Source organism: Elaeis guineensis, chromosome 6 (assembly GCF_000442705.2).
Source record: "Elaeis guineensis isolate ETL-2024a chromosome 6, EG11, whole genome shotgun sequence".
NCBI classification, from domain to species: domain Eukaryota; kingdom Viridiplantae; phylum Streptophyta; class Magnoliopsida; order Arecales; family Arecaceae; genus Elaeis; species Elaeis guineensis.
This window is the reverse complement of record NC_025998.2, coordinates 15,928,229-15,941,220: the sequence shown is the minus strand read 5'-3', so window position 1 is coordinate 15,941,220 and position 12,992 is coordinate 15,928,229. Positions and strand designations below refer to the sequence as shown.

General features: G+C 35.9%; 1 protein-coding gene across 1 annotated transcript; it reads right to left on the bottom strand.

The window, feature by feature from the left end:
* Positions 1 to 797: 797 nt before the first annotated feature.
* On the bottom strand, positions 798 to 10,645 carry LOC105047108 (uncharacterized). The gene is made up of 8 exons (XM_010925918.4): positions 10,149 to 10,645; positions 8,523 to 8,647; positions 6,810 to 6,847; positions 6,482 to 6,592; positions 6,315 to 6,394; positions 2,890 to 2,926; positions 1,387 to 1,428; positions 798 to 1,275 (listed from the first exon to the last, which is right to left on the bottom strand). The coding sequence occupies exons 1-8, from the start codon at positions 10,443 to 10,445 to the stop codon at positions 1,160 to 1,162; spliced, it is 846 nt and encodes a 281-aa protein (XP_010924220.1). The 5' UTR covers positions 10,446 to 10,645; the 3' UTR covers positions 798 to 1,159.
* Between the last annotated feature and the right edge of the window lie 2,347 nt (positions 10,646 to 12,992).

The following is a 12,992-nucleotide window of genomic DNA, read 5'->3' as shown; positions in this document are numbered from 1 at the left end:
AACATTTTTATTTGCTAGCTATTTGGATGGCAATTTATGCTTTTTATTTTCCCTTAGAATTTTTTTTGCTTCCCTTTTCCATGGGTCGTCAGACAACCAAACATACCTTCGTTTCTACTACCAGTAGTTAATCATTTTATGATCTAGGCCTAACATTGCAATCACCTAATAAGTGGTCAGATCATTGTCTAGTCATTTTTATGAAAAACAGAAGGCAAATTTATTCGTGCATATAATCCCCTCTCTTCTTTATCCTTAGGAGGGGGTTGGTGCTGAGGGTAGGAGAGGTGGATAAAATGGATGGAGATATAGTTGATTACCTGCTTGTAGGGGTGGCAACAAACTGGGTACAGACCAAGCCCGATTATATCCATATCCTGCTTGTATCCAATATTCATCCCACAATTAAAAATCTCCATAATTATATCCGTCTTAGATCGAGTCAAAGCGAATCGAGATATAAGTCAGATCGGATTAAATGGATAAGAGAGTTCGGACAGATCGGATAAAAAATTAATTATGTAAAACTATAACATAATTATAATTTAAAAAAAAATAAATTTAAATTATATCATATCAAATTAGTGGTGGGACACATCATTATCGGTACCTAACATAAATCCACTTCAAATATTTTTTTCTAAAATTCATATTCATCCCGACTTTTAATTAGATCGGATATCCAATGAATTGGCTAAAATTATCATCCCTATCTGTTTATTTTCAAATACTAGAAGAATATTACTAATAATCAAATAAATACCAAGGTCCATATTGAGTCAGAGATGCATAGCTCGTGACGAGAGTATATCAAAGAAATTATATTGGTGCTTCATTTTGCTACCACTGCCCAGCGGCAGTCATGGTTTACATCGCATGTTGTGTATATACTATTGTTACGGCACTTAATACGCCTAAACTGATGATCAGTTGAGAAACGAAAAAAAAACTGCCAAAGCCATATCAAGATGTCCTCCCTGTCACTGGCTCCCGTGCTTGGTATAAGTTTCGATTTTCACAAAGAAAACAACGTCCTTTCAGCAGTCTGGCGTGAGGGGCGTCTGGGTTGGCCACATACAGCTTGGAGTTTGCTAAACGACCAATGGACCGTATAATTATTGTCTGGTAGATGAGCTACCAGAATGCAAGGCTTGGAACCTTAGTTTTCTTGACAATCAACTGTGCTTGAGGAATTAGCCTGTCTTCCTAGCCTCTTATTTCTCCTCAGTGTCACTTCAGCTGCCCAACTCTTCCCAACATCTGTTTGAAATTTGCCTGCAAGGTGGAGGATTCACAAACCATATATTAAAAGCAAATGTTAAGCGTTTCTCGGGGGGAAAAAAATCTTGCCTTCAGGATGACCATTTTCACTACACAGGTAATTACCTGCCGTGGAAAGAAAGAACTCATCCAAGACCTTCCCATGTTCTGCAAGAAATATAAGATAGGGGAGGAAAAGAACAACTCAGATGGAGGAATGACAGCTATGTAATCGAACAAAAAAAAACTAAACTAGATTATTGATGTGTTTACAAGAGCCAAAAAAAAAAAAAGAAAAAAGAAAAAGAAAAGTAGCACAGATGCAGATGCACCAAGAAACTGACAGGAGCATTTGAGCTTTCAAAAGTATTGTCTTCCATGGTTAGCAGATTTAAACAGCTTGCATATAAGAGTCATCAATTCTGCAAAGTTATTCTGGTAATTGTAGTAAAAGAGGCAGAGTAAACAATATGACAAAATATAGTTCAGACATTGGAAGAGTTGATAGCTTCAGTTCTGAAAAATATCATTGAGAGTAAGGTTTAAAGTACCGGCGGATACATGGCATCCTGGCACCAAATCGATACTCAGTACGAAGGGCATATCATGTACCAATACACTGAAACAATGCTCATTCCTAGTGTACTGACATTATCAACACGGTGCCAATATAGGGTCTAGTATCGAGGCTGTGAACCTTGGTTGAGACAGACAAGTCGCAACAAGGCATTATATATCGTATTGATCAGAGAACAGCTAAACGTGACATGCTACATGACAGTTCCAGCAGGCTTGAAGTTTGTAGCAACAAAGGATTTTTCACAGATCACTTTGGAATGACCAACATTACAATTTGATTAAGAATGTGACAGGATAGCACACCTCTCATCTGTAACCTGGACAGCACGCATGATCAAGCAAGACATTTACGATCTTCCACCCAGTTTTCAAGATTTATCTAGATTTCGTGGCATAACACAACTTTAGTACCAGGAAATAAACATACAGGCAGTATAAATGGTCCAGGCATGACATAAAGAGTACTTGGGGAATATAGCGCTTGTTCACAAGAATGTACGGAACAAGCACTGAAACTAACATATATCTGTTAAAACAAAGTGAAAACAGCTTTAAAGAAAGAACTGCTCATTTGAAACATTGCAGGGGATAAAATAGGTATTTGTTTTTCAAGCGTTCAAAACTTCAAATATTTGTAACACTCATTTTCTGTTATTTTTAGACAATTCACTATTTTTACAGGGTTCAATCATATATTTGACTTACTACATACACCATTAATTGCAAAGCTGTACAAAGATAGATTAAGTGCACAGAGGACATAACCATATACACTCTTAATTACGTGTCAATACACTGAGTTATGTAATCTACACAGAGCAAGCTAAAATGCATGATTCACTTCAAAAAAACAAAAAAAGGTAGTTCACTGTGGTTATTGCAACACGTCTAATGTTATAGTAGATAAGAAAACACATATGGATCCATGAAGGCATACATGTATACATGTGTGTGCATGTGTTCTCAGATATGTGCTTATGTACATATAGACTATGCACAAAAAAAAATAAAAGAAAAAAAAGAAGAAGAAGAAAAAAAAGAACCACTTACCCATTTCATATTCCAAAGCCTGGAGAATCATTTCCACCTGAGTTTAAATGGTCACTGGTAAGAGTTCACAAATTAAGGATAAAAAGAAGAAACATTGTTGGAATCAGTAAAACAATCACATGACATTTGATCTTCCATAAAATTACTACAGCATATGTCAGAGAATTTAAAGGACAGGCTAAAATGAGTAGCTTCACAACCAGCAGTCTATGTGCATGAACCTATTGACAGAAGTTCAACACTCTTGTGTTTTAGAGCTAAGTTTGTAAGGATTGAATGTTAAATTCAACCATGGCAACAACCAACAATATAAACATATATTAGAGTGGGGGCTTTAATAATATGCATATCCTAACATAATATAATGCATATGGACATGTACAAGGACTATATATGTATGGAAAAAAAAGGAACATATTCACAACATTCCCTCAAGCTTAAGGTGGCTAGCATTGTACATTGTTGTGTGAATAAATTGATGGAATCATTGAGACAAGAAGGTCCAGTAAAAAATAACCAATACGGTTGTGATAGCCAGAAATATGGCAATGGATCTCTATATGCTTCTTTAACTCATGTAACAAAGGGTTGTTAGCAATAAGAACTGCAATTAATAAGTCATAACATAAGATGGCAATCGTGGACTTCTTTTTTTTTTTTTCTGTCAAAAAGAAGAATCAAGGAAAAGCAACCCCTCAGTAGTGGTACCATAAGTTGATGCTTATGGTTAGTGCATATCCTATATAAATCATGTTTTTTTAGAAAAAAGGATGTTAGAAATAGTTCTACTTGCTTATACAGTTTTATAATACAAATAGTACTCACACCATACATGAGGGGATTGTAAGCTGTTGGATGGTCACATGTTTGGGGTATTGCTACCTATTTGGGTCCAATGAGGATTCCATGCATAAAAAGAAATAACCCCCTACAAGGAAACACCTAAAACTTTCAAACTTAAATCTTTATGACTTGAAGACTTCCCAATTCAACGTATACTTAAACAGAACTTATACACACAAATCATACTTATGAAGAGTTTCCTTTTTTCCTTTAATACCACCAAACCCTTTTGTAAACTTAACCACCATAAAATTTCCCTTTAAGTCCATCTAGGACTCTTAAATTGAAATAAAAAGGCTAGTCTGCTGCATGCTCTGAAAAAAGCAAGTAATATCTGCCATAGGATGTGACTTTTGGCCCAAATTTCAGCTCAGACCTGCCCCTGGCTTAGATATAAGACCAAACTTACATATTAGCCTTTAGGCTGTTTAATTGCCGAACTCTGGCCCTAAACAACCATTTTCCCTTTACTGCTTCTCCAGAAGCTCCGCCAGCATAAAGTCTCTTTTGAGGGTATTGCACTATTTTTTCCTCCCACAGTCTCCCTCTTTATTCTATAAACCCATCTTTTGTCTTCTCTGCTTGAATGTAAAGAGAGTATAAATAACATCAAGGTCTAAAGTTCTGTCCTGTATCACAACATGCCAGCATTTATGCACCACCACCTGATACCAGTTGACATGGCATCTGTTAACTTATTACTCTAAATAAATAATTTTAAAAGGGGTACCGAATCTTCTTTTCTTTATTTCAGCAAGACATGACACATCTGCTAGCTGGTGGCTGGCACACCCATTGGCATCAAAACTTTGAACCTTGTATAAGATCACAAATCACATCTACGTGTATGTCAGCGTATTAACTTTTCTGCAAAGTGAAGGAATACTTATAAAATTTGGGGTTTGCAAATTGATAACAAGTTGTTGAACGTCCTGGAGAGCAACTTGCAAGGTGTTTTCACGAGAGTGCAACAAGAAATCGAAGAATTTAAAGCTTGATTGAAACAAAATATCTGTTGTCAAACTATTTCTATCCGGTTCACTTCGTATTAAAGGATGTGAAGCAGGATACTGTACTGACATAATGCTTCTTCAAGAAAACCAAGAGAAGTTCTTTATTTTTCCCCAGGAAAATGATAGTTCAGAATAACTGCAAGAAAACAATCTTTTGTGAAATGGAGGGTTCAACCAGAGGATAGTCATCATAGTGATAAACATAAGATATATTGCCACTAAAAGGGGACGAACGGAATAATTAAGTTCAACTAATTATTCAGATACCACTCGATCTTGGTGTATTAACTACTTTTCTTATTCTAGTCGAATATTTTGCTGGAAATAGGGACGAAAAAAGCAGTTATAGAGTCACTTCTCTTTCCATGTTGCTAGTAAGTTCACGAATTTACAATTCACCACAAGAAAAGGATCTAGTTTGCGTGATACATGGGTTTCAGGATTAGATAGTAATCAATTAAATAACATCATATAATTAATTATATGTAGGAAGAGGTTTAAAAGGTGTTTATCAAAATTGTAATTGGAAAAAGGGTACTATTCAGGCAGAGAAGAAATAAGCAGAAAAAGGGAGCTAAGAATGGAAATTTGCACTGAAATTTTTTATTTCTTAAAACCTTTCCAACCTGAAAGAATCCAACTCATGATCTGAATTTGGACCACTTTCTTGGGTTGGATGCATAAAACAATCAAGTATCTCAGCAATCCTTACATGTTGTTTATAATTTTGCTAGGTAAGGGCATATATTTTATGTACCTTCTTGTAATATGTCAATAGGAAGCGTATGTCTCCCAAACAAGCCAATAGTTGTTAGCTCAGATGGTTGGCACCAATCTCCTAAGGGTGGAGGTCCAAGGCTCAAACCCTGGGGGTAGCACATTACCACCATATTACTCAAGATAAATAGCCTCTTCAGCACAAATATGGATTTCTAAACAATTTTTAACGACTACATCAAACAACAAGGTGCTAGTTTGATAAGCTAATCTTGTAGGAGCTACATGAACAATCCTTTTCAAGATAAAATCATAGTTGCTCAAAAAGGAAAAGATAAAATCACAGAATTGTAACTAATAGACAAACAGATTGATCTACCTCATATTAAAGTTATCCTTATAAAAGAACATTTATATTCGTCAAATTTTTATGTGCTATTTAAATTCATGACTTGGAGAACATAATAAGGATCAAGGACAACAATAGAGATTTTTCAATGTCTCTGCTTACAGTTCCCTTCTGCTCTTGTGTCTGTTCATCCCTCTTAACAGTCACAACCATCAGATTTAACCAATTAATTATGCAATTTAGATCTAGTAAATATCATGAAAACATATTAATGTTAAAAGATCATTTCATGCAAGAATTAGGAAAGGGACAATTGTTCTTCCATCACAGGGTCTTGCAATGATGGGTGCGAAATAAGAAGCCATTATCAAAAAAAGGAATAATTTTTGTAGATAACATTCAAATCAATCGGTTTTAGATGCAAGCTAAATTCCTTCAGAATTGAATTTCCACTATGTTAAGACAAAACGCAGAGGTTCAGACAAATGGAAGGTAGCTAATACTTTATCAAAATCCTTCACAAGTCTTGCTTCAATGGATGAATTGTTCTCATACTCTGCCCAAAGTTCCTTTATCTCATCAGCTGCAAATAGCAAAGTAAGCACAAATCATGCTAAGTGCTTGTACTAAGGTAATTATGGTTCTTCAAGGTCATAATCCTGATACATACCCCTCAATCCTCCACCAAGGATTTCACACATTTCATTTAAAGCTTTCTGTTCGCGCCTACTCTTTTCTGCTTTAGGCACACCATCAGACGGTGTGATATCACCAACAATAGCTGTCAAAACCAGTTGTCCATTTCAAGTATGAGTAAGCTGATATGAAATTTAAAACAATCATGATGCAAGCAAGAACTATAATATAAAAAGTTGAGAATTAAGCTGACTCATGAAGAAGGCTAAAGCACATGTTAGACAAATCTCAATCTTGAAAGAAAAACCTCCAATTATCATTAAATAAAAATCAATCAAGGAGACAAAGTAAAGGCCAATTACCTTCAGCAATATCGTGCACAATTGCAATCTTAATAGACCTAATTTGAAAAAGAAAGAGCTACAATCAGCCAATCACAATTAGAACAAGAAAAAATTTATAATATTACAAGAACGAGAAAAACATATATACAGATATAATTAGTTTGGTTTTGTGAATAAGATAACCATACCCCCAACCATCAAGCTGTGTCCCAAAGTTTTGTGGTATTCAATTTTCTTATAATCAAAGCCTTGCCAATAAGCTACCTCAAGTGACTGCAAGTTACCCAAATCCTATCCCACAACTGGCATGCATCTCAGCATAAGTCATCCTTCATCTTTCATAACTCTTGAACAAAGATTCTAGATTATCTACTGTCAGAGAATATCAGTTTTACATCCTGTGATAATTGAACAACATTCCATCACTTTGCCCCCTAAATTGTGCAATTTGGACACCTCCTCTTAGTCATCTAATATATCATCCTTTATTTTTTTCCTTCATACTTCTTCACACAACCATCTTAGTTTCTCACTTTCATCATGTTTATCTGCTAGGACCCTTCTTTCCCAAAAGTTCAGAAATCATTCAACATTGCAGGCCTTATTGCTGTCATTTTAATACCTTACTTAAGTTGTCAATTTACATTCCATTTGCCAACATAATTCTCCAATTCATTGACCTCTTGTAGACACTCATCCTTGTACCCTCTCTCTGCACCTTAGTTACAAGGAGCAGGTGTTAGTGCAGGAGCAGATTCAGATGCTGGTACAGAGAAACATCTCTTAAATTTTTGAACCATGGAACATTTAAGAAGCGGGTGCAAGGATAAGCTTTGGGAGAGATTCCCAAGCAGATGCATGACCCTAACTGAGATCCCCGCTATTAAGCATCGAACCAACACCTAACAGACCATGGATTGCTTAGACAGTCTAAGCCAAATCTTCAACCAACTGATGCGTTGAGTTTCTTAGCAGATTTTAGCACCTAAATATGGGCCTTATGCACCTACAAATATCTTGATGCAGCCCCTTGACCAATATGTGTGAGCTTCATGGTTCCTCACCATTGCACTACATGAGTTGCCTCCTTAAATTTCCTTGGTGCTTATTATCCCTCCAAAGGTAGTTGTGACCCAGGATGAAAGACAGAAAATAGAAGTACTAATAACTTAAAACTAGGTAATTGGGTCAAATGGGGGCAAAAGATACAGAAAAGAAAAATGCAAAATGGACAAGAGTATATAGGTATTAGCTGCCAAAAACCAACAATATCTGGAATGCTTTCTACTGGTATATCTGCTTTTTCATTGGAATGATGTGGCTAATAGAATATGTGCAAAATAAAAAAGAAATACATCAGATAAGGGTTGTAACTTGTACATAGCTGGTTTGGTCTGGCTTAAGCTGAAGTAGATTGAACAGAGCATCAAACAAATTTGCTGAGAGCATTACAGTGAACTATCAAATTTGAACATGAGGAAAAAAAGGAAATCGACAAATAGATATAAGATAGATTGTTTGATCTCTAACAGTAACTTTGGGAGGTTAAGCAATATAACTGTTATTTACACAACGAAGCATTACCACTGTTGTTAAGAAAACAATTTTAAATATCAAAAAATAAAATAAGATTAAGAAACAAAAATATAATTGAATTAGTTAAGATGTATTTAAAAAGTCAAATAATTCACTGGAAAAAGAAAAGATGAAAATATTGTAACTATGCCCTGCCTTTCCCTGTTTACACCAGGAAGGTCACCAGCAATCAAAGCCATCAACGCCATGCGGTACATGTGATCAGCAATCGACTCAGGACCTTTTATACCATGGTTGATCCATCCCTTTCTCTTTGTAGTCTGCATAAAAAGGTATTCATTGAAATACTATTGAACAACAAAGTGATATCGCATATGGTAGAGAGCATCTCAATCAATAATAAAATAAATAAATTCTTGGATGGACACCAACCAGGTGAAAACTGAAAAATTGAAACACAGTATAATGCACCTTATAGAATTAACAAACATGGCATGATCAATGCATTGCAGAACATGAAGAAAAGAAGGGCTTTGTTCCACAATGACATGTGAAAAAAATGAAAAAGTGAATCATGTGCCCAAATCGTATTATTGAAGGACCATTTGCCAAAATTTTATACTTCCCTGGTCGTGTAGTCTGAATCAGTGTTTCATGGATTACCTGAGCCTTTGTGGGTGATCCAGAGTGAGGGCCATAACTTTGTCTTTGTCTTAAAGACTTAAAGATTCATGAAGAATTACAACAAAGTTCAATAGTGCAATTCCCACTCATGCACATTCTTCAGCTGACTCCTTACCATCTTTACATGATCCACCATAAGGAGCGACACTACCACCTCACAAAATGCCATGAGGGTGATAAGAAAGAGGAGGAACATCAAACTGAGAATTGGAGGGACATGGATCATTCCAGCAATATATCTGGTCTAGTTAGGGTCTTTTTCTCGTTCATCAATCTACTTTTCAAATCAATAAGCATAGTTGTTTGTTATGCTTGCATTTCTGACATTATGCATGTAACTATGGAAGTTAGATTCCCATATGCAAGCACATCTGTCACAAATAACAGAAACCTACAAACTATCAGGACTGGAACTTGGTCCAAGAGTCTGCAAATGAGACTAGAATTGCATTAACCCCTATTCTAGCTCTCCTGCAGTCTGCTACTACCATCCTTATTTCCTTGCGCTTCCTATCCTATAATGAAGGAGCTGTAGGGGACCTAAATTTACTACATTGCAAGTGGTGATAAAGTATACTTTAAGATGCTCCACATGGCAAAAGATATGAGTACTAATCCGAATGAATGACAAAATACAAACCATCTGGGTTTAAATATTGTTTATCATGGTTATGATTCATCATTATTTCTACAAATCATTTTTTTTTTCCCTCAAATGTTGGATATTGGCAAACAGATTGTCCGCTATTCCTATCATTTCACAACACACGTCATTAGTTTGTGGAATTGCCTATTCTTTTGTGATGTTTGTTAATTCAAAACTTGAGCATTTGAAAGTACTCAAGACCAAAATCACACAAGAGGTTCCTCCTTTCATATGTCAAATTTGAGCCCTTGCAAGGAACCTCTCACACATGTAATTTGCTTGAATCCAATGATCAAAACACTAATAAGATCAGCTTGCAAATCCATTTTTAACCGCAACAGTCCCCAAACGAATCTAATTTGCAACCAAGCGCAAACCACTAAAAACAACCACTAATATAAACAATCTAAAAATAAGCATTTCGATCCAGAAGCAACAAAATAAAAAAAAAAATATCATTCAGCGAAACAACAAATAGATCGGTTCTCAACCTTGAGGCGATGGCACAGCGTGAGGAAATCGATGGCGGAGGAAGCAGAAGAAGACGAGATCGACGACACGGCAGCTCCATCCGCTATCTCCACTGAGCCCTTCGAAGCAGGCCCGTCGGAGCTCGAGCTAGCGGCGCGAGCGCGTACAGCAAGAGGCCTCGGCGCATCGCTCGAGAGCCCGAGTTTCAAAGACTTTGGAGAGAGAAGAGATCGACAGCGTAGGGATCGGGGGACGGAGTGGCGGGGAATTTGAAGCAAAGGAGTGGAGGAGACCAGCGATTTCACTGCCATTAGCATCTTCGAGGAGGAAGGGAAGGGGGAAGGGGAAAGGGGGAGGGGGGAAAGGAAGAGCAGCGGTACGTTTCGTAGCGGAGTACCCGGCAGCTCCGAAACTTCGGGTTTTATAGGGTCATTCCATTTGGTTGGTGGATGGACGGAGAAAGTGGAGGGCTGTCTTCCTCGGCGCCTGGAGCTTACATCTGGAGCCGAAGAACACGTTAAGAATTAAAAAGGACTAATACAAATTATTAGGTAAAGTTTGGTGTCCTTGAGAGAATCACGAAGGGTATCCTACGTCATGACCTTGTTCCAAAATAATCTGATCTTTCTTTTTTTTTTTTTTTTTTTTATGATCTGAGATTGGATTTGATGCATTGTTAGATAATTTTAAAAAATAATTTAAATTATTTTTAAAATAAATTATTATTATTAAATTATCGATAATATTGATTATATGTAACATAATATTATAATAAAATTATCAAAAATTTTAATTGACATATTTGATATGACAATAAAATTATTGATAATATAAAATTAAATTTTAAAATATTTTTTAATTTAATAATTTAAATTTATTAAAAATCTATATATTATGATTTATATTCAATATTATCTTAATATTATGACATCGGACAGCAATATACTGTCTCCACCGTCGACTACCGTCACTGTAGATTGTCTCCATCACTGACCGCCGTCATTGTTGACTGCTGCCCTCGTCATTGACTGCCACCTCCATCATCATTGTTGATGAATGATCATAATTTTTTATTTTTTTTAATTAAAAATATTCATCATCTTATTTGGTTGATGCAGCAGGAGTCACATTTATTTGGGACACTCAGTAACCCTGGTTGTTTCTTTTTCTATACATTTTACAATATTTGTTTGCCGTCTACAGTTTATTGCAATGCTCCATTTTTCCTCGCACTCGACAGCTCCTTCACATCACCTTCTATACATGCATGCTCGATGGTTCTCAAGCTACATCTTTTCAAATGTTACTGTCAATTTTCAGAGGTTTTAGGCGCATTACTTTTGTTTATTATCTTACACGCACTGCTGGGTCATAGCAACTGCTTTGTTTGTTCCTCGCATACTGCATTCCCGTCACTTCATTTCTACTGTGGCTTCACCATCTTAGAAAAAGCTTTGCTGCCTAATACTGGTTTGTTGCCGAGGAGGTACATGGTTTTACGCAAATGGAGAAATGTTGGGTTTCGTGGCACAGTTGTAACGAAGTCCAGCACGATAATAGGATTGTATTTTACAGTTCTCACTCTGGGCTCGAGGGTTTATTGGTTCTATGCTGGATTGCAGTCCTTTATTATTTTGATTTTGAGTGGGTGAGCGTCTAACATGAGCTCAGAATTCCACTATTATCTTTCATACTCTTCTGGTATTGCTCTCAAAGCCAGTTGTCCACATCAGCTAATTCGGTATTGCTCTTCACTGTGGAAGGTATACAGGCCTACAACGGTTTTTGCATTATTTCCATCTATAAACCCTGTATTCAGCTTATTGTGTGTTTTCCTGAGAGTACACAATGCAGAGTTATCAATATCTCTTACCTCCACTGAGGAGTTCCTTTCAATGATCTACATTTTCTTCCCGTCCAGCCGTTCATATTTCTTGTATACTCTGTCTTTCGCCAACTTTTGTTTCAATTACAACAAGATCAATTTATATACGCTTAATCAAAAAAAAAAAAAAGAGATCAATTTATATACCATGTACATATTTATACATCTTTCCTTTTGGCCTATCTACTGTTCTGTAATACGGGCACTTTTTGTAACTAATTGTACAGCACCTCTTCGGATAATCAAGTGTCATTTTCAGCAATAGGAACAGCTTCCTTTGTAGAACTATACCTGCTGGCGGAGCTATCTTGTTTCATTTCTATTATGGGTTGATAGCAAATATAGCAAATAAAGAGCATACGAAGCAACTAAAATGAGGCAAGTATAGCAAATTTAAAAAAAAAAAAAAATTAGATATCAGCAAGAAACATGCATTTATAGTTTATTAGAATAACTACACATCGCAAAAGTTAATATATTCAAATTCAAAACTGTTGATGAATTTTTTGCCATTTGTGTTAGATTTAGTAATTTCTTTATGATTTTAAAATTTTAAATAAATAATGATTTTGTGGATATCTTCCTTCATTTACCATTTATTTCTTGTTCATTTGATTTGTCAAAATTTTTTTTATTTTATCATTGATATTTTTCTCTATTTGTTTAGCTCATATAAGGTAAAACCAATGAGAAAGGCATGAAATAATCTTTTAACAATTTATTCATTGGATTTTCTCATTTGATTTCTTCTATTAGGAAGGCTATTATAGAGCTCCCTTTTATGAGCCATTCTTCTTCATTGGCTCTTCTCTCCCTGTTGTAGCTGGTCTATATAATGAACTAGAATGAAGGAGAAGAGAACATAAGAAGTTCTACTACCTTCTCTACACTCTTGCTCTTTATTTTATTGGGCTCTGAAAGCTTCTTCATTTCACATTAGCCTCCTGGAGTCGTGCTGATGGGAGGAACAAGTGGTCAT